Source organism: Hyaena hyaena, unplaced genomic scaffold, assembly GCF_003009895.1.
Source record: "Hyaena hyaena isolate Hyena2069 unplaced genomic scaffold, ASM300989v1 scaffold_523, whole genome shotgun sequence".
Lineage (NCBI taxonomy): Eukaryota > Metazoa > Chordata > Mammalia > Carnivora > Hyaenidae > Hyaena > Hyaena hyaena.
In genome coordinates this window covers 60,084-82,954 of record NW_024081150.1, presented here as the reverse complement: position 1 = coordinate 82,954, position 22,871 = coordinate 60,084, and the positions used below count along the sequence as shown (strand labels likewise).

The 22,871-nt window shown below is 39.8% G+C and overlaps 1 protein-coding gene across 2 annotated transcripts in view; it reads right to left on the bottom strand.

Moving 5' to 3' along the window:
- CCDC68 (coiled-coil domain containing 68) overlaps window positions 1–21,343 on the bottom strand; it is a 50,942-nt gene extending 29,599 nt beyond the window's left edge. Inside the window, exons 1-6 of one of the 2 annotated variants that reach the window (XM_039255244.1) lie at window positions 21,271–21,343; window positions 10,417–10,515; window positions 7,304–7,434; window positions 6,135–6,221; window positions 2,384–2,509; window positions 856–981 (exon numbers count right to left, since the gene is read on the bottom strand). In XM_039255244.1, the coding sequence (XP_039111175.1) occupies window positions 856–981; window positions 2,384–2,509; window positions 6,135–6,221; window positions 7,304–7,420 (456 nt within the window). In that variant the 5' untranslated portion in view covers window positions 7,421–7,434; window positions 10,417–10,515; window positions 21,271–21,343. Of the gene's footprint in view, window positions 1–855; window positions 982–2,383; window positions 2,510–6,134; window positions 6,222–7,303; window positions 7,435–10,416; window positions 10,516–15,160; window positions 15,212–21,270 lie in introns of those variants that run through there. The other variant, XM_039255243.1, reaches the window with a different exon arrangement.
- Between the last annotated feature and the right edge of the window lie 1,528 nt (window positions 21,344–22,871).

The following is a 22,871-nucleotide window of genomic DNA, read 5'->3' as shown; positions in this document are numbered from 1 at the left end:
TCAAGCCCCGCGTCTGGCTCTGTGCTGACAGCCAGCTCAGAGCCTGTTTCAGATTCTGTATCTCCCTTTCTTTCTGACCCTGCCCTGCTCACGCTGTGTCTCTCACTCTCTCATAAATAAATAAAACATTAAAAAAATTAAAAAAAAAAAGAGAGATGTAAGAAATTCATACTAATGTAAGAAAAGTGAAATTTTTGACTTGTTCTCAATGAAACTTATCTAGAACAAAAATAAAATCTTACAGGGGAGCCTGGGTGGCTCAGTCAGTTGAGCGTCTCACTCTTGGTTTTTTGGCTCAGGTCATGATCTCACAGATCATGGGTTCCAGCCCCACATTGGGCTCTGTACTGACAGTGCCAAGCCTACTTGGGATTCTCTGCCCCACTCCCTCTCTCTCTGCCTGTCCTATGCTGGTGCTGTCTCTCAAAATAAATAAGTAAACTTAAAAAATAAAATAAAATCATGTACGTTCAAGTAAAATGTTTTGTTTTTAATCAGAACCACAAGAGGAGTCACTGGCCAGTGTCACCCAGGACAGTCACGACTTCTAGACAGGATGGCACAGCCTCCTCCCACCTGTGTTCCAGAAGGCTCTGGGCAAAGGTGGCAACACAGCAGCTCAACAACATGCGGCCGCCAGACTAACCAGGGGTGTGGGGAGACCGGTATAGAAGACGGGCATCCTGTCCTGCCCGAGGCCTGCTAGAGTCTCAAGGCCATTGCTTATTTCTTGTCTAACCCCAAAAGAGAGGCGTGGACTCACACACACATACACACACACACACACACACACACACACACACACACACACACTGGGGTGGTAATTCTCCAGTGAACAAGCTGCTGGCTCAGTACCTTGAGTAACTGTTTATCATCCTCATGCTTCTTTCTGACTTCTTCAGACTGTGTTTGGTAGATTTCAAATAATCTCTGAGCCACGTTTCTCAGAGCTGCCGCTCCTGCTTCCCTGGATGCTTCCAGCTTGGAAAAGAGGTCATGGTGTATGTTTTGACATTTACAGTAAAAAGGGTTAAAGGCAGAAAGGTTTGGCAGGCAATTAAAAACAGAAAGGCTGGGGGCTCCTGGGTTGCTCAGTCGGTTACTCATCTGACTCTTGGTTTTGGTTCAGGTCATGATCTGAGGGTCATGAGACCAAGCCCTGAGTGAATTGGGCTCCACACTGAACACAGAGCCTGCTTAGATTCTCTCCCTCTCTCTCTCTGCTCCTCCCATGCTCACACATGCTACTCTCTCTCTCTAAATAAACTTTAAGAAAAAGTTTGTAACTCTACCATTTGCACCCTTCCAGACAATGGCTAGGAGTATAGGCGCTCTTATCTGGTAAGAGGAAAACGTAAAACGAGAAGCTGTCACACAGAAGGATTTGCACTGGCCAAGCCACAGCACAGCTCCACAGTCACCAGCCTGCACTGACAGACCACACACCCTTCCACAAGTGCCGCACCGTCTTATCTGCTTATACACTTATTTACCGGCATTTCATCACTGATGTCCACTACAGTCCTAAAATATGTATTTTCCTAAAATAGCAGTGGGACAAGAAGGAAGTATTGAGGGCAATAAAGCTAAAGTGTCACAAATCTCTCAAGGATTTAACTTAAAGAGGGGTGTCTCGGTGGCTCAGTCGGTTAAGCTTCTGACTTCGGCTCAGGTCATGGCCTCACAGTTCATGGGTTCGAGCCCCGTGTTGGGCTCTGTGCTGACAGCTCAGAGCCTGGAGCCTGCTTCAGATTTTGTATCTCCCTCTCTCTCTCTGACCTTCCCCTCCTCACACTTTCTCTCTCAGAAATAAATTAAAACATTACAAAAAATTTTTAAAAAAGGATTTAACCTAAAGAAATAAACAAGAATGGCCATAAAGATTTACCCACAAAGACCAGGACTGTATACATGATACACCAAAATAAATAAATAAGTAAAGAATTCAACATGGATTAATTAAATAAAATAATGAGACATTTGACTCTGAGTGTTTTAATTAATATTTATTAAACATGAAAGACTTTAAAAAATCATTCAGTACGAACACTTCGCATAAGACCTATTCAAGTATATGGCACTGTATTAACCACAAAGTATAGTTTTGTATACCATATCTCTAGAATGGCTTCCGCTTGCACAACTGGAACTTTATATCCATTGAACTTTTCTAAGAGCTTTTCAATAGTAAAAGGAGTCTCCAGAATAAAGCACTGAGATTTAATTTATGAAATGGAAAGGTGTTTCTCTACGTCAGGTGAGCATTCTTGTGGATCTACGGATATATACGATGTCTGTCTGCTCTCACATATCCATGACACTATCTTATTGTCTCAAAGCCTCAAAAATACAAAAATTTAGAAATTTCTCCTAACAGCCATACCTTGATTTTCAAGACTTCATTCTCTTTGTTCATTTCTAAGAGCTTCAAGTCTTCTCCTTTCGTCTTTTCCATGAGCAGATCCAAAGCACCACAAGAACCAGAGCCATTGTGAATAGCTGGACAGCGCTGAAATGAGCAAACATGAAAATCAGAATCCTCACTATCTCTTTCCTTTGCAAACTTTGACAGCAACAATTGCTGTTCACTATTCCATCTGCCAAAAACTATTCAGGTCAGCACAAATAAAATAAATCTTTCGAATTTCAAATATCAATGAATTATTTTTTTTAAATGTTTTTTTTTTTTTTAATTTTTGAGAGAGAGAGAGAGAGAGAGAGAGAGAGACAGCATGAGCAGGGGAGGGGCAGAGAGAGAGGGAGATACAGAATCTGAAATGGGCTCCAGGCTCTGAGCTAGTTGTCAGCACAGAGAGTGACACAGGGCTCAAACCCACGAACCATGAGATCATGACCTGAACAGAAGTTGGATGCTTCAGATGCTTAACCGACTGAGCCACCCAGGTGCCCCTCAAATATCAATGAAGAATTCTAATTGAAGCAGTTGGCCTCTATATTTGCTCAAATTTGATTAGATTCTTATATTAAAAGGAGGTAGAAGTACATCTTTTATACGTTCTGTATTTCTTAAGCTTTAAGTTCTTTTTTTAAAGTTTATTTATTTATTTTGAGAGAGAGGCGCAGCGAGGGGCAGAGAGAGAGGGAGAGAATCCCAAGCCAGCTCCACACTGTCTGTGCAGAGCCCGATGTGGGGTTTGAACTCACAAACCATGAGATCATGACCTGAGCTGAAATCAAGAGTCAGACGCTTAACTGACTGAGCCATCCACTGAGCCACCCACACACCCTTTCCTACAGTTTTAAATATATCTTTAAGTCCTTTTTAGGAACTAAATAGTATCCTAAATAGGTTTTTTTTTTCTTTTTTTAATCTAAGTTGTAGACATAAATGCATTTTGCTTACATTATATTACAAGCTCACATAATCAGAGTTAATAGTTACAATACATAATAGTCAATGTTCTATGATGCCTCACTGCAATCACCACATGTTACATTTTCAGAGATGGCGGAACTGAATGTTACTGCCTGTGTAACTCCAAGTAAACTCTAGCCCATTGAAAATATACTTAGAGCATAAAATAAATTTCATCTGGAATCAAGACATGTGGAAGTGGAAAAGGAATCTCAAACCATCTAACTCAATTACATCAGTTTTACAGATAGGAAAAATGAGGTACTGAGCCCAAGTTTACATAGTAGGTATGTGGGAGAGCTCATGATACAGCCTCTTGAGTATCCATCCTATGCTTTCTGCTCTTCCAAATTATTTCGAGACAACTAAGGAATTATACAATTTTACATACCCTACAATTATACAATTATAAAATAATAACTTCTATTTTTAGTAAGCATCTATCGTGTGCCAGGTAATCTTTTAGATGTTTTGTAAATGCCCCTTTGTGTCTGAATGCTTAAATCACTAGAAGGCACTATGTCCACTATACAGATGAGAGTTTCACTATGAAGTCCAAGGTTATACCTAAAATAACTACCAGAAACAGAATTAGAACCAAGTTTGTTTAACAAAGCCAATATTCCTTCCAATACAAAATATGGGCTACATTTACAGAAATTTAAAAAACAAAAAAGAAAGGGCACCTGGGTGGCTCAGTTGGTTGAGTGTCTGACACCTGGTTTTGGCTTAGGTCATGATCTCATGGTTTTGTGAGATCAAGCCCCACGTTGGGCTCCCTGCTGACAGCGAGGAGCCTGTTAGGGATTCTCCATCTCTTTCTCTGTCTGCCCCTCCCCCACCAGTGCTATCTTTGTCTCTCTCAAAATGAATAAATAAACTTAAAAAAAAAGAACATAGTGTTTTAAACACACACACACACGAAATATGGTCACCACAATTCTGTCATGGTTTTATTTTCTATTCCAGGCCCTACTATATACTCTTACTCTATATAGAGTAGGGGTTATTTTGTTTTCTAATTTGTTAAAGAATATTCGATGGGAAGACTCTGGTAGATGGTAGATTGCTGGCAGCAGCAGATACTTGCAAAGGTCAGTGCCCCTCAAACTTTAATGTGCATATGAATCACTCGGTGAGAGATCTGATTAAAATGCAGATTCTGATTCAAGAGATCTGGGGAGGAGTCAAGATGCTGCATTTCTAAGGAGCTCACCAGGGGCACCTAAGTGGCTCAGTCAATTAAGCTACTGACTTCAGCTCAGGTCATGTTCTCGTGGTCTGAGTTCAAGCCCCATGTCAAGCTCTCTGCTAACAGCTCAAGAGTCTGGAACCTGCTTCAGATTTTTTGCCCTTCCCCCATTTTCTCTCTCTCAAAAATAAATAAACATTTAAAAAAATCCTCTAAGGAGCTCCCTGATACTGCTGCTGCTGCTGGGACTACAGCCCCCACTTCGAGAGCAACAAAGCCTTAGACAGTTATGGCTAAATTCCTACACGGACATTGTTCAGATATTGCAGGGGAGAGGGGCGGCTACTTAGATACTGGTACTTGTCTGATGACCTGAGGTTTGGGATGACCAAGGCAGACACACTGGCAGCACAATTCATCTCCATTCCTAAGAAACTACTCCTACCAAGGTCACCAACAACTCCCCATTATTATAGCCAATGGTCAAGGTTTAGTCCTAAATTTACTTAGCCCAAAGGCACCATTTGACACAGTGACACCTCCCCACTTTCTGAAACCTTTTTCACTTGTCTTCAGTGCCTCCACCCTCTCCTGTTTTTCCTTCTAGCTCACTGGCTTCTTTTCCCAGCCCGATGTGATCCTTCTCCTTTTCCTCCTTCTTAAGTGTTGGCTAGCTCAGAACTCAATGGTCAAATTTTCTGTTATTTTTATCTACACTCACATGCTCGGTGATCTCCCAGATCTTCTGGCCCAGACCTTTACCTTCAAACTCAGAATCAGATATCCAGGACCCATTAGAAACCTCTACTGCGAGGTCTAATAAAAAACCCAGTATAACCAAAATGGAATTTTCTATCTGTCCTTCACAAACCTTTTTTTCCAGGTTCTGAGCACTTAATTTAAGAAAATGTTTGGGGCTGGGTTGTGTTAGTTTGGGAGGCAGAGGATGATAAAGGGAACTATGTTTATGTCTCATACCCTATGTTCTGCTTTGTCTGTGATTATACTACATAGTGAGCAACACTGACATTGATGAGGTGCACTTGGCTCTGATGAGCTCTAACCTGGCATAATCCAGACAAGGCTAAGGATAGATAGCTTGATGTTAAGCATATAACGCCAGTCACAAGGGAAAGGGTGCACTTAAGCTTATCAATTGTCTAATCACTCGACCAAATGGCCTAACAGCTTCAACTCTGTGTCCACTGGTATGACCAAGGTGAACCTAAAAGCTTGTACCTCTGTCAGTCTTTTGGAAATGTTGCTGCCATATATCCTGGCTGGTCTGACATCGTCTCGTGTACTTTAGATAAGTAAGCCCCACTTAAAATATTCAAGTAAGGTCCAGTCATTGCAACCTGATGCTACTAATAACATCTGCAGTTAAATATTTCATACAAATGCCCATTAATGTCTTCAGATACTGACAAAATATGTAACATTCATCATTGAAAGCTTCCAAGAATAATTTAATAGTCATCTTACAAAGTTATTTAAACTAAGTTTATACTGTTTTACATTTCTTTACTGAAGGAATAAAGTGGTACATGTGAATAAATTCATTACCTTTGTTTCTAGTTTGTGATTTGTGCTGTTATGTCCTCCTTCGTCTTTAAAAATTTGATTTCGGATCTTTTCCAAAGTGGTTCGGATCTAGGAGAAAACAATATTCTATTTTTTTCAAAGGCATTTAATGCTAAATACTTTTTTTGTTTATACCAGCTACAGTATACCTGATTTATCTAGAAAGTAAGACCTAGATAACTACCATCAACCTGACTTGCATTTAAACTAATATTGCAGAAAATGAGCATTTGGTCTTTATAATTCTTTCTCAGTCAAACCTAAAATATAACCTAAATGAATGTTATACTATAAAATAATTACTATTTAGTAATTAGTATTAATACTATTTAGTTCTATTTTTTCTATGTAGTAATTTAGTCCTAATTTACTGTTTAGTAATTACTATAAAACAATTACTATTTAGTAATCACTACAAAATAATTACTAGCTAGTAATTACTACAAAATAATTACTAGCTAGTAATTACTGGAGAATAATTACTATTTCGTAATTACTACAGAATAATTACTAAGAGAAGATCATACAACTTTATGCATGAAATATAAGCCCATGTCTTAGTGACCTATAGAAGTGCAAGACACTCAAAGATGAATTAATTGATCTGAATAAGTTACAAACCATCTCTGTCCAAATTTTTCCATCTGTTCTAAGAAATAATTCTTAAAAATATATAGTTTTGTCAGCCATTATCATGGGATTCTCATCAGATTTCACATGTTGCCAACATGCAGTCCTTGAGGGACAGACAGCAAACCTGAGCCGTGGAAAGAAACCAGCTCAAGAGAGACAGAAACCCAGCAAAACACACAAACATCTCTTGGGAACATAGTATCAGCTCTCATGAAACACCTGAGAAATTATATAAAACAGTAAGAAGTGCAGAGGTGAATAGTGAGGGGCAAAATAAGTGCTGACAGGTATTCTGAACCCTTCTGGCCCATTATTCAATTTTACTCCACGTGTGGGAACAGAGGTTCGGATCCTCAAGAGAAGTTACCAAACATGTTGAAATTTCAGAGATCGAGACTGTCCTTTGCCAACCGAGTCCTCACATGTTCTATGGAGGGAGAAACAAACCCCACTAATCCATAGTAGATTTCATTTAAAAAAATCATCTCATGGTGATATGGTTTCCAGCACCCGCATACCTTTTTCACATATTCGGTCTCTTCAATGATGTGAGCTGATGTGGATTCATACCAGGCAGAATTATCTTCTATTTTACCCACTGGGGGAACTTTTGTGGTTACAGTTGCTGTTGTCATTGTGAATTCTGGCTCTAGGAAAACATACCTCAGTTAGACAAAACTAACTGCTCTGGTGATACGATATAATATGGTTCATAACCTAAAGGAAGTTCTAGATTAGCCCTGTCATGAAATATAGTAGAAAATATTATAAATTATTGATATCTGTATACATCCATAAATCCAGGAATTAATTTAACATAAAACAATACCAGCTGAAGCATTCATTGATTAGAAGTGTAAAAATTAAATTATCTGAGAAGGAAAAATGTAAAATATTTCTTTTCATTCTACATCATATGGGACTGTAAAACCTCATGAATAGGGAAGGGACCACATCTTATTCATCATTATATTCTAGCATACTGTAAATGCTTAATAAATTATTGTAGAAGTAAAATAATATATTACAACAAAATCATATGTATATATCACATGTATAAGTGATATGTACATGTATAAATATCTATAAGTGATGTATACGTATATACACATATATCTATGTGAATGATATATACATTTATACACACATGTATATAAGTGATATATACATATGTATGTCCTTTATACACATATATACCCATATGCGTATATCGCTTATATACACTATACATTATACTTTATTTAACTCTCAATAGCCTATAAAAGTCATCTGTGGGAAGACTATTTATAATAGAAAATTATTAGGAAAAACCCAAATACCTACAAAAAGACAACTGATTGAATAAACTATCTACTACAATGGAGTCATCCCTAGGATGCATTGTTCAATAAAAAAGCATGGTGCAGAAAAGGAGATAGAAAGGATATATAGCATTATAATTTCTAAAAGAAGAGAGAGATGGATAAAAAGGGAAAACCTGTGATTTAAGATTTGACATTGAACATTGTAATTATTTTACCTAAATATAAATAAAACTAGATTAAAAAGAAGATGAAAACTTTCAAGATAAGAAATAAAACAAATGAATATATCCGTATATCACACTGGTGACGTATCTACATGAATTATTTGAAGTGACTTTACAACAAACCCCAGGGACTATTTATCCCGGAAATGCCCCAAGAACAGAAAGAATTGCAAAACAATTGGGGCACCTGGGTGGCACAGTCGGTTAAGCATCTGACTCTTGATTTCAGTTCATGTCATGATCTCTCAGTTCATGAGTTCAAGCCTTGCACTGGGCTCTGTGCTGGCAGTGTGGAGCCTGCTTGTGATTCTCTCTCTCTCCCTCTCTCTCTCTCTCTCTCTCTCTTTTCCCCTCCTTTCTCTCTGCTCCTCCCCCACTCTCTCAATCTCAGAAAAAAAATTGCAAAACAATCTTCAACTACACTCACTAATAATATTGTTAGTGTAAATATTGGTATTGCTATTTTGAAACTAGTATATGTGAATGTGCACATAAATACATAATGTAGAATAAAACCACAAAGTCATTGTCTTAACCTCATTAGGAACCAAGATTTTGAGCATAAAAACTAAGATTTTTGAGGGAAAAAAATCCTACAATCAGAAAAAATGTTCTATAAAAACCTTATACTCCAAACTGAAATTATGTGTATAAAATAATGATTTATCTTCCTTTAAAAATGTATATTCTAGGTTTAGTCACTCAAAAAATTAGAAATATAAGCAATTAATACTCCCAGGGCCCACACTGTGCTCTCAGTACCATTTTCTACAAAAAGAAACCACAGCTTCTTGAATGATTAAATCTAGGACAAGAAATGTACAAGATGAGTTCAAGATATCTTGCTAAACCAGAAGGCAGAAAGTGATCAAATATTACTCAAATAAGACACAAAAATCAAGCTGACAGAGGAATAACTGAAGGATCAAAACATATAAAGAATTTTGAGGGGCACCTAGGTGGCTCAGTTAAGTGTCTGACTCTTGGTTTTGGCTCAGGTCATGATCTTATGGTTGGTGGGTTCGAGTCCTGTGTCAGGCTCCAAGCTGCTCGTGCAGAGCCTGCTTGGGATTCTCTCTCTTTCTCCCTCTCTCTCTCAAAATAAGTAAATAAAAACTTGAAAAAAATTATTTCTACTAATAAATCCAAATGGACTGATAGAATTAGAAGACTACATTTTGCAATCCCTTAGGAAGTAATAGATCTAAACAATAGTTATCAACCAGTGCTAGAATCATTAGGTGAGAGGTTGATGAAGAATGCATTAATCTGGGGAACCTCACTAATCAATCTTAACATAAGTAGAAAGAGAAAACCAGGTACTTTGTCCTCTAGATGAGGTACAATCACAAGTAGAAAGCATCACTTATGAAGTATGCTTAAAAAAAAAAAGTGAACTTGAATCTGATCAAGCCTCTATATCTAAGGACAGTGAGTATCTGAATAAGAGGAAAATGTTCAATGATTCTGCAAGAGTGAAGGTTACAATCAGCCAAATCCAAATTATGTGAAATTTTACAGGAAAATAACTACTTCCTTATTATATGAAGGAAGATGGGGGAGAAGAGAAGGAAAATTGCCATAAATTAAGACTCTTAAGAAACATGTGACCAAATGCAATATATGAATCTTCTTTGGCTCTTGATTCAAATAAATCAGTCACATAAAGACATTTTTAAGACAAATGGGGGAACTTTAACACTACTGGATAATAGATGATGTTAAAGAATCACTGTAGTTTTGCTAAGTATGATATTAGAATTATGATAGATCTTTTGAAAGATCTTTTCTGTTGGTCACATACTGAAATATTTGCAAGTAAAATAACATTAATTTGGAATTGCTGTAAAATGTTCTAGTATAGAAAAAAATCTGGTGGGATAAAGATGAAAGAAATTTGGCAAAATGCAGGCAGTCATTGAAGTGGGGCAAGGGCACACTCCTCTGCCTATTTTGTTTCTGTTTGAAATTTTCATAACAAATAGTAAAGAACTAAAATATAAATAAATAAATAAATAAATAAAATGAAATGTCCTGTGAAGTAGGATTATTCATCTCATTTTACTGATAAGGAAGCCAAGACTCCCATAGGTGGTAACTCACCCAGGGTCACAATAAAACTAACAGAGCTGTAACTCAAGCCTTTGTCTTCTGGACACCAAGTTCAAGGGTGTTTCCATCTCATTAAGGTTGGCTTCCCTACTGAGAAAAAAAAAAAAAAAAACGACAAGAAAAATATTTAACATTTAGCAATGACCTATGCTGTTAGAGCGTACAAAGAATTTTAATATTTGCAAGTGTCACTTTAAAACCAGATAGCTGCTGGAATAACTCCAAGTCCTGTGTTTATCCTTTAATCTTCAATGAAATCGACAGAGTATGCCAAGAACTGTCCATTTTATTATAAATCCTCTTAGACAGCCACTATGGCTTCTATTTGTTTCGCCTGAAGTTGATTTGGCAGCTACAATTCAGCAAGTCTCTTTTGCAGCCCGTGAGTGGAGGTGTCTCTGGTCCTTAGTCCTCTGACATCTCTTCTGGGATGAAGTTCTTGGTACCAGAGGGCATTTAAATAAAACTTGAAATAAAAGCAACATCCACAGACACAAGAAGCAGTGTGTCTACAAAGCAGAAGGGCACAGTCAGGCTTGTGAGGTGGTCGGCAAACCATGTGAGCCCAGGCTGGCTTCCCACATATTTGCACAGACTAGGAACTAACAGTGGTCTTAGAGTTTTTTAATGGTCCAAAACACACACACACACACACAGACACACACACACACACACACACACACACCCCAAAAATCAAAACAAGGACATTTTGTGACACATGACAATTCATCAAGTGCAAATTTCGTGTCCATAAATGAAGGTTTCCGATATCACAGCCATTCATTTATACATTGTCTACGCGGCTTGCTTTGGCTGTATGACTGCAGAGTCGAGTGGTTGCGACAGGGAAAATATGTGGTAAGCAACGTCTCAAATATTTAAGATCTGATCCTTTACAGAAAAAGTTTGCTGACCCCTGGGTGAGGGTGTAGCAGGGCATGGGAGCAAAATCTGTGGGAAAATAGAGGCAAGCAGAATAATTGGTTTGGTCTGAGTTTTGTTTTGTTCCCCAGTTCAATCCCTCTCGATCTATGGTCCTATTTGATGGATTTGCATTCTTTGTTTTCTTTTTAAGATATTACACACTGTGTACATTAACAAACGATAAGGGGCATTTCAGCACAGGAATTAATCACTCCTCAGAAGAGGTTCTGATAGATTCTCACAGTCTTTCATAATTTGAAAATCACATTAGGCCCCACTTTATATATCTTAAACACACTCTCTTCTGTGCCTTTTATTCTTGATATCAAGGAATTATGCTCCTTAATCATTGGTATTTCTCAAAATATCGTACCTCCTCCACTCACTGGTTGGGCTACCTTAAACAAATTACATAAAACTTTAGCCTCGACTTACCTGTATCTGTAAAATAGGGGTAAAACACCTACAGATGCAAAACTGAGGGGTTTTTGCAATTATTTTAAGGTTTATTTATTTATTTATTTTGAGAGAGCAAGGGAATGAGTGGGGTAGGGGCAGAAAGAGAGGGGGAAAGAATTCCAAGCAGTGCAGAGCCTGACATGGGGCTCGAACTCACAAACTATAAGATCATGACCTGAGCAGAGATCAAGAGCCAGTTGCTTAATCAACCGAGCCACAAGGCACCCTTGAGCGTTTTTTTTTTAATTTGCTGCTTCCAGAAGGCACTAATTAATGGACAGTAATGGTTAATATCGTTGCTCTTATTATTTCATATTATTAATAACCACTGAAGACATGCGGCCCGTAACAGAGGGGGTAGTTCATGCCTATCTGGGTGCAAAGTTTATATCCAACTCTATTCAAATGAAATAAAATTCCACTTCTTTCCTTGATTCAGGAAATCTTTGTGTCCTTGATTTGTATAAAGAAGCCCAAGGGGAGCTTAATCCAGCCAAGTCCAAATTGCCATATGGCATTACCATCCTGGGGAAAATCCATCTTAGCATTTGATTTCTGCCAAAAGTAGATTAGGCAGATAAAATTTTCAAAATAAAACACAATCAGTTAATGAAAGTGAGAAAAGAATTTTATTTGTTTTATGCTGGAGAGGATTGAAGTCAGCTTTGAAGTGGCATCGCGCCAAGAGGTGTTATTTCCTAGATCAGGGCTTTTCGAGTAGGGCTCCCAGGGGGAAGGGGAGGTGCTAAGTAGACAGAGCTTTGCCTTTCTCACTTGACCCAAACCAGTTCTGCTTTGTTCTGTCACACATCGAATTGTTTCAAGAGACTTTCTGTGAAGAAAGAACATTCTACAACTAAAAGGTTTATACAGCCACTCGGCAGCTGGGTGACCTTGGGCAAGTTTCTTAACTTCTCTGTGCCTCAGGTTCCTTAGCAGTTAAATTCAGATAAAATTAATAATGAATGATGATAGAAATAATAAACAATATGAGGCTGTTTGAGAGTTAAGATTTTCCAGGCACGTAAAACAGTGCCTAGCACATAATAAATGGTTTGTATGTGTTTGTCCAATGAGTAAATAAAACACGAATCCATTATCCACAATGACTGTTGCTAAGCAGTCTGAATGCTAGAGAAGAACCAAGTAATATTTTAAACAGTCTGCAGACCGAGCAACGCTATAAAGGAAAATCTGCTTCTGGGATTTTAAGATTAGCAAATCCATGGTATTGGTTCTTTCTCAATAACACATCAATAATTCATCAACATCCCCAACTGATTATGCTAAGATATAATAAATAGTTTACAATATATAAAGCAGTTCATACACACTAATGGTAATGTGTGTGATCAGCCAACACATCTGTGAGCGTCCAGGATAATGTAACGAAACCTACTTCTCTATTTAACGACATAAGAATGGCTTATCCATGATACAATAAACACATATAAGGCACTGTTACAGAGCTGAATTTTGCTCCCTCTCCGTTCCTATGTTGAAGTCCTGACCCCCACTATCTCAGAATGTAACCTTATTAGGAAATAGGATTATTAAAGATGTAATTAGTTAGCATTAAGTTACACTGGAGTAGGCTGGGCCCCTCATCCAACATGACTTGTGCTTTTATAAAAATTCAGACACAGCAGGAGAATGACACATAAAGTGGAAGATAGAGAACAAGGTGATGCTTCTGCTTACCAAGGAACACCTAAAACGCAAGCAAACCACCAGAAGCCAGAAGCAAAGCATAGAACAGACTCTTCCTCACAGCCTCAGAAGACCCCAACCCGACCAACACCTTGATCTTGGACGTCCAGCTTCTGCAACAGTGAGGCAAGAAATTACTATGTTTAAGCCCCTTAGCTTGTGGTACTCCATCAGAGCAGTCTCAGGAAATGAATACAAATGAATACGGGTACTGGTTACCCTCTAGAGATGCTAACAAAGGTATTTTTTTCCTTCATTTAACCTTTGATCAATTCATTCATATATTTAATATTTATTAGAATACAGCTGTGTCACGTGCTGTGGCCACCACAGAGGTGCACCAGACACCCTGCGTTTCTGGGACTTTCAGTATGGAGAGGAGACGGACATTGAACGAAACAGTGACTACATAGGGAATGTAACGAGAGGTGGTGACTGGGTGATGGAGAAAAGTAGAGAAGGTGGAAAGAAAAGTAGAGAAGGTGGAAAGAAAAGTAGAGAAAAGTAGAATAAAGGAGGTGCCGTTTTGGGTGAGTGGCGAGGGAAGGTCAATCTGAAGAGGCGGCATTTAAGCAAAAGACTTGACTCAAAGGACTGAATTTGTGTGGCCCCCTGGGAGAGGAGGATGCCAGGCAAAGTGGGGAGCAAGAGAAGAGGCTGGAAGTTGCTTGGAATGACGTTCTCGGAACAATGTATGCAGCAGCGTAGAGCGCCACCGCTTTTTCTTTTCTTTCAATGTAGCAGGGATTTTTTTTTTTTTTAATACTGAAACTTGTTAAGACTTCCAGTTTACTGAAGGAGGTGTCTCCTGAACTACTTCAAACAGGTCTAGTTCTGGCTGGTCTGGCTCTCTCAAGGTTGAAGGAAAGGCGGGGTGTAGCAAAGCATGGGACAAAGTGTGCCACAGGGCGTATGCCATTGACTCCAGGTCCTTGCACAGAAGGGACAGTAAAATTCAGCTGTCTGCACAGCGGCAGCCTCAGCTCACTTCTGTGGGTGCTGAGAAGCACCATGTGGATACGTGCATGTTTCGATGGTCCAGCCCTTGAATCTCCCCAGATTATGTGGAATCACCACCTGTATGAGTCTTTGCAGAAAGGTCCCTAACTTGTCCTTCCTCACTCCCTGGGGCTGGAGCAAGTGAGTCACCTGAGGGCTCCCATCTGGAAAGGCCGCTAGGGGGACTGGCCCTTGGGCTTGTTGAAGCTGGAGGCAGTGAAAACCCCATAATTATCCTGGGAAGGGAAGGAGCCCGACATAGAGCACGGCTTTGTGTCCCGATGGTTCCAGGAAGGGACCAGTGGCAGTACCAGGACTCTATCTTACTCTCGTGACAGCCTGATCTTTGATGAAGCACCAGCACACTGGATTCTTCCATTGCCAAACCAATAAACTCCTTTTCAACTTCTGTGATGCAGGGTCAATTCGCTTAACTGATTGGTTTGCAACCAGGAGCCCTGACTGGTCTTAGCACAGTTTTTGAGTTGTCAGTTTCTCAGTTCTGAGCTAACAATATTGAACATTGTTTCATCATTCTTGGTCACTATTATTTGGAGCTTAGATATTAGAGACTGAAAAAGTAAGTTGCAATAAAAGCGAACAAGGGTAATTAGGTTATATGAGGGGGAAAAAGCTCACATACCTCCAAGCTCTTGGCGAGACTGACCGTGCCCTGAATATTAAATACACACCTGTTCTGCAACTAGATTACACAGCACAATGGTGACATCCAGTGTCAGCTGGCTAAATCTCAGGTGACTGTGCAGTTTACCTGAAAATAACAGGCAGTATTTCAAAAGACACACAAGGTAACACTGAGCTCAAATAATAATAACATTGTTTTCAAGTAATAATCTGCAATTTTTAAAGTAGAATTAATTTTATTCATTTGTGATACTCGTGTATACAAACAGATATCTACACCATGACCCATGCTATAGAAAGCTCTTAGATAGGAAATAAAAGCTATCTCTTTTTTTTAATAGGATTGAAGTATTGGTCCAAATACAATATACAAATAAATGCAATTGACAAACACTGCCATTTACTAAAAATCATTTTCCATTTATTGTCAAAATTAATCATTACAATATACTGTGCTATACCTGTTACCTATAGATCTGTGGCTACATTTAAATCCATGCATATATGTACATATAATGCAACCAAGTCACAGAAAAGTGATGTAAGTTTTTCAAGGTCATAAGCTGACCTCCCCACCTGAGCCCAGATGAACTGACCTTAAATCCAGGTATCTTTGTAATGAAATAACCTATCTTCATGGTTCATTGGTGTAAATTGAAATTTTGAAAACTGCTGAAGATTTCACCTAGTGCCCAGTATAGCAGCTAAACTACAAAAGGCTCAAATCACATGAATCCATTCCCATTTGGGGAAGACTAGGGAGAAGGGACCAGAGTCTGCTGAGTGCTTACCACATACAGGCCAGAGTTTGCTGCCTTTAATAATCCTCACAAACACCTTTAATAATCCTCACAAACACCTCAATAACACCTCGGTGTTATAATTCCCATTTTACAGATAAGGAAAAGAGGCTGAACAAGATTAAGCAAAAACAGCTACTTAATGATGGTCATGGATCTCAAGCCATAAGTCTGCTGACTCTATCCCACTTACTATCTTGCTTTCTGCTGAATTCCAAATGGATTTCTAAGCCTAATTTCTTGGGCCCAAGTTAGTATAGTAGTACTAAGTAACAGTCAAGTTACTCCTTCTGTGAGCTCCCTAGTGTGTCCTTCCGAAACAAGAGCAGATGTCCCAGTAGATTTATTCCACGAACAGAGGCAGTATGGCTTCCTGGTGTAAAAAACGGTGGGTTCGGACCACAGCTTATTGAGGACATTTGATTATAGGACATCACTTGGAAGTGTCAATGTCTAGGCTCGGCTCTCCCCTCACTATCCACCCTCCACCACCCACCCCCAATCAGTCAACTATTCTTTCTGTTTTGACCTCAGTTAATAACTCAAAAGCCACTTATGAGTTGACAGTGAAGAGAAAATGAAAAGCGGCACACGTTAATGATATGTATCTTAGCCACTTGTAAATTTACAAGGAAAGTGCCCTTTTGGAAAATTTCTGTTGTGGCTTTAGAAAGTGTTTTATGAGTAGAGGGCTCAGAAATCTGCAAAATATCTTTAGCTTCTGAAACTCATCCTGGAATAGCTTGGCTTCAACATAATTTACTTCATTTAAAAAACTATCCACTGAGGAGGGTAAGACAGAAAATCTCGGATATGAATGAGGATGTGGAGCCATTGGAAGTCCTGTCTGTTGCCAATGGCTTTACAAAACGGGCAGCCATGTTGGACAACACTTAGGCTGCTTCTTATAAAGTCATGCGCACACTGTACAACCCAGCAATCTCACTTCCAGATATCTACCCAAGTGAAATGAAGGTGTATGTTCCAAAAAGCACAAATGTTTCTACTTGCCAAACACTGGGAAAAATTCAAATATTCATACACGGGTTGAATTTTACTCATCAATACAGAAGAATTAACTACTGGGGCGTCTGGGTGGCTCAACTGGTTAAGCATCTGACTCTTGATTTTGGCTCAGGTCATGATCCCACAGCTCATGTCGGGCTCTGCACAGACAGTGTGGAGCCTGCTTGGGATTCTCTCTTTCCCTCTCTCTCTCTGCCCCTCCCCTGCTTATGTTTGCTTGATTGCTCTCTCTTTCTCTCTCAAAATAAGTAAATAAACATTTAAAAAGATGAACATGTGTCCCCGCCAATTTCAGAGCCTATAAAAGTGGGCAGAATGATGACAGGTTCTTATAAATGGTATATGAGTCTTAGGAGACATTTGGAATGACGTTGTCAGTGGAAATCTAGAAAAGTGCACTTGTTCTACAAATTTTTGAACCTTACAAAGTTTAAAAAAAAAAAAAAGAGATTGCCAGTGGAGACTGATTAATTCATCCAATCACAAATCATCAAAACTACAGTGTTCCCACCCAGGGATTTCAGCAAGTTGTTCTGATATTTCAAGCAGAAAAAAAAAAAAAAGTTCCATTCAGCACATTCAGCTTTGGAAAACTACCTTATTTAATCTAAAGTATCTTGATTTCAAATTTTAGACTTTTAAAAATAAAATCCTTTGCATTCTAGGTTGTCAATAAAATAGACCTTTAAATTATATTAATGCTCTTTTTTCCCCAATAGGAAAGTGTAACTTCAGCAGTAGCTTCCAGGCATGACGAGACATACTGTCTTCTCTTTAGTTTCACAGAATCTGCTAACTTTGTATAGAAGGGTTGCTACTCAACCGGAGAAATCCTTCTAACAGGATCTTTAAGCATAAATTGCCAACCGTAACCTGCTGAGAATGCATTGCCTGCATAAGCAGGGTGAGTGGGGGTGCACAAGAGAACTGCTCTGACCGATCTGCTTGCTGTTCAAAGTTCTGGATTCCTAAGAGAGGGAAACCAGAGGTCAATGCTTTTGCAGTGTAAGAAATTTCTGATATACTTTATGTTAAGTCTGCCACTAAAATATGTTATTAGGAAGCACTCAGGCTTTTGAGAGTACTTCAGTTATCACTGTTAGGTAAAACAAGCATCAAAATTCACCTACTCTAAATGCATCATTTGTGAAGAACAAGTAGCAGAGGAGATGTAGTCTCTGCAAATTATCAATGTCAAGAGTGAAACATCTTCAGTGCCCCTGGGGGGACCAGCGTCCCACTTTGGCTCAGGTCGTGATCTCGCAGTTCGTGGCTCAAGCCCCCCATTGGGTTCTGTGCTGACAGCTCAGTGCCTGGAGCTTGCTTCAGATTCTGTGTCTCCCTCTCCCTCTGCACCCCTATCCCCGGGCCACTCTCTGTCTCTCTCTCTCTCTCTCAAAAATAAAATAAACATTAAAATTTTTTTTAAAAAAAGAGTGAAACATCTTCTGAGTCCGACCTAGGATACCAAATGATTGATGCTTTCTCTTATTCACCCAGGGTTTACAATTTGCTCTTTTTGTGGGAGTATCACAGAAAGATCACAGTTATGTCACACACAGAAACTACTGGTGATCCATACCATGAATATATTTTTCATAAATTTAGATAAGAGGTTGGATCCTATCAATTATTTCACATTATGCTATCATGGAGACTGGACCACAATATCTGTCTTACCACTTAAAGGTAAATGCAGAAATATCTACCCACTGGTGAACAAAATGTGGACTGACCGTACCACGGAATTAATATTAGTTAGCAATAAAAAGTAACGAACTACTGATACATGTTACACCTCATGTATGAACCTCAAAACCACTGTTCAAGGTGAAGAAAACCAGATGCGAAAAACTATATATTGTATGGTCCCATTTGTGTGAAATGTCCAAAAAGTCAGCTCAAAAGAGAGAAAGTAGATCAGTGATTGTCTGGGGGTGGGGTCAAGGATCGTCATAACGAACAGGTAGGTGGAGTCTTTTAGGGATAATGAGAATGCTCTAAAATTAGATTGCAGTGATGGTTGCACAAGTCCATAAATTTACTAAAAATCATCGGATTACACACTTGGATATATTTTACAGTATGTAAAGTATACCTCCAATAAGACGTTTTTTAAAAACAGCAGCAGCAACAACAAGCAAAAATACCTTGGATAAAATAAGTCTTTTCCTCTGGGATAAAATATAATTGTAGTCATATTTTTCTAATTTCTGGGAAAAAAACAATCAGATAGAAGTTTCTCAATTTGAAGTTTTTCATTCATCGATTTATATGCTAAATTGTTGGCATCCACTGCGTAAGTTTGGTTTTTATTTAACTGGCATGAAATTGTTATTTAGCTATTTCACGCTTTAATATCTCATTTTTTATTAATATTCCTAAGTTCTTCCTCAACCTAAGCAAAAGAGAAAAACACTGACTTGAATAAAATATAAGTTCTTTTACAATTTTGAGAGTTGACTATTGAAATCGGAGAGTGTGATTTGAAGATAATCTAGTTTCAGTGGCTGTCAAAACTGATGGATGATCATTGATATAGTTCTTATCTATGATCTTACAGTGTCCTGGAGGACTCCAGCATTGTGTAAATTCCATGAGGACAGGAATGTGACTTATTTACACAAAGCTGTATCCACCTGCCCCTCCTGACTTGAACTCCGAACAAGGTGGCCTGCTCAACAGGTGCTTAACAAATGCATGAGGTCCACAAATGCACACACATACCAAATATTGTCTAAAACTGAACGTGCGCACACTCATGCTTTTGTTTTCTACAAACCCATGTAGATGACTGTTTACATGTTTCTTAAAATGCAAATTCACTTAAACATGTTATTAAACTGATAATAATGTTTTGCGATTATGAATTCTGTTGATAAATGGCCTATAATTTTTATGTATTTATTATATTATATATATCAGTTCAAAAGATTTGAAACCACTCCTTTAAAATACTTCTAGATTCCCTTCAAAACCTTCCGTTCTTTCCTTTTTCAGTCATTATTCCAAACAAATAAATATACACCTAATTTTTCAGCTTCAGCCAGAATTTGGATTGGAATTTGCAACTCAGGCCCACTGTCCAGCATGTTGTAAAAATCAATCAGCTAACACATAACATGACTGTTATTGATTCACAAAATCATAAAGGTGAATCGGTATTTATTTCAAAAGTCTCTTTTTAGTTAGTGCAGGTTTAGCTACCGAATTTATTTAGCAAATCAGAAAGCCAGGAACCTTATGAAATTTGCCAGGGTCTCAGAAGTGAAAGCTGTTTTCATTCTTTCTGTAAGTAGCTGAAGAGCCACAGGGGTATTTCTCGCCTTGGGCACAAATTCCTCCGTGTCAGGGACCTTCACTCTCCAACTCTCAGTGTTGGGGTTGTGAGGGCGGGAGACAGGCCAGTAACCGGAAACAAAAGCACCAATTGTGTCTGCCAGGGCACCCGAGACTCTGGCTCAGATCATATTTCTGAAAAACCAGACTTCTGCAGAACTGAATATTTAATAGCATTAGGTAAACTCAAAAGGAAGATTATCTGTTCCCTATTGCAAATGCAGAATAATTCCCTTTGATGCTCCATCTAGTCTGTCGATAGCAAGAAAGTAAAGAAAGTTTTGATTCCTAAAATCATGACGGTATAAGGGTACGCAGACACAGCTCAGTTATGTTTGGGGCTCAAGGCTTCTTCTGATCTGTACATGTGTGTATTCCCTCTCTTTTGAAGAAGGCTGGGGAGCTTACAGCCAGGTCGTCACCCAATCTAATAACTACCTTTACACTATGCTGTACTGTTCTTCAGTAAGATAATACTGCTCCTTTGCACAACCGCCTAGCGCTACAATCCCACGACAGCAGCAAACTGTCAACCAGTGGGCAGTTCTTTTGCTAGACCTGCGGCTGCAGAAGCCAGCACGAACGAACGCAGGGTAAGACAACCACGTTTATTCATTCATCCGCGGGCCCAGGTGGCCAAAGCTGCCGCGCGGGCTTCCAGGTAGACAGCAAGCCTTCCGGTGCTCTCAACCGTGGAGACCCCGGGCAAAGGATGGCAAAACGCTAACGTAAATAAATAACCAGGTGTGCGTCGGACTAAGGAGGGTTATTCTTTCTCCGGAGGAAAAAATGCAACTCTTTCTCTTCCAGGGCAGAAACTTCTCGCTCAGGGAATCAGAACCCAGAACACACAGAGGTTTACCGAAAGGAACATTCTCCTCCCCAAGAACCTGTTACGCTCTCGGTGCACCGAGCTGCTCCGAGGGCCCGGACGCCCACTCACCTGGGGGGCTTGGGGGTGTGACCCGGAGCGCGCCGCAGGGGCTGAGATCGCCGACCGCCGGGGCTGCCTCCCCAGGAGCGCGCGGAGCGAGGGCGGGGTCCCCGCGCTGCTCTCCCGCCTCCGGCCTGGGTGGCTCCGCGGCGCCTGGATTGGGCTCCGCCCCGCAGGGCGCGCCCGGGGCAGAGTCCGGCGCCGGGGAGGCTCCGGGGAGGAGCCTGGGCTCCCGCCGCGCCCCGGGCGCACTGGCCCTGCTAGGCTCACCCCGGGGTGCGCTCCCCGCACCCCCACCCCCCACCCCCCACCCCGGTCCCGGAGACGCACGCCTCTCTGTAGAGTGATATAAAGGGGGTATCGATAAGGCTACCGCTTTTGAGGACGGTTCTGTTTGCTCTCTCAGTTCACAAACTTTTGTCTTTGTGGTTTATAGTAAAACTTCATTTTGGAGTAAGTTTGGAGTTAAGAAAAAGTTGCAGAGCTAGGACAGAGTTCCCCGGAGCCCTCAGCCAGTGCCCCCTGATATTCACAGCCCACGTGTGTGTATGTTACACGTGCACACGGTACATTTGTCAAAACTGTGAAATTAACATTGGTCCGTTACTATGAACTAAACTCAACCTTATACAGATTTGGGTAGTGTTCCGCTTATATCTTTCTGTTTCTGGATCCCCTGTCCAGGTCGCACACTGCATTTAGCGTCTTGTCTCTTTAATCTCTTTCGGTGTGTTAACAGTTTCTGAGGCTTGTTTTTCTTGACGGTTTTAAAGAACTCGGCTAAGCTATATTGTGGATATCTCTCATTTCGTTTTCTGATGTTTTCTTTATGATTAAACTGTGGTTATGGGTGTGGTGGAGGAAGACCACAGTGGGAAAGTGCCTTTCTCCTCAGCGCATTCTGTCAGGGTACAGCCGTAGCAAGTGATTTGCTACTGGTGATGTTAACATTTATCACTTGGTTAAATTAGTGTCTGCCAGCTTTCTCCACTGCAGTTACGGTGTTTCTTTTTCCATACTCTTTTCTTTGGATGGGAGTCACTAAGTTCAGCCCCTATCAGGAGAGGAGGGTGGGGGAATCAAACTCCACCTAGGAGATGGGAGAGCTATCTACATATATTATTGGGATTGTTCTCTAAGGAGGATTTATTCCTCCTGTCCCATTTATTAATCTATTCAATCATATGTTTATATCAGCATGGACTCATGTATGTTCATTTTCTACTGTGAGCTATAATTCAATACTACCTTATTTATTATGTCGATCAAATTGTTCCAGCTTTGAATACTGGGAGCTCTTTCAGATTGGCTCCTGTGTCCCTTTAAAAGTTCATAAACGTTTAGGGCTGGGGATAAAAACCCCACTAATGATTGGCTCTGCCCCTCTCACATTGAACAAATGTAGAAAACCGAAGCCCCAACCCTGTAATATCTACAGGCTTTTCTGAATCCTCGTGGGAATCCAATCATTACTGGTTTCCAGTATGGTAAAAGAAAGGGAAAAGAAATGCCTTTTGTGTTTGTTTGTCTGTTTGTTTCCTAACAGATGAACTTGTAGATTGGGACCCAACTGGAGAAGTTAAAGTTGAGGTTTCTTTAGGTAAATTTTG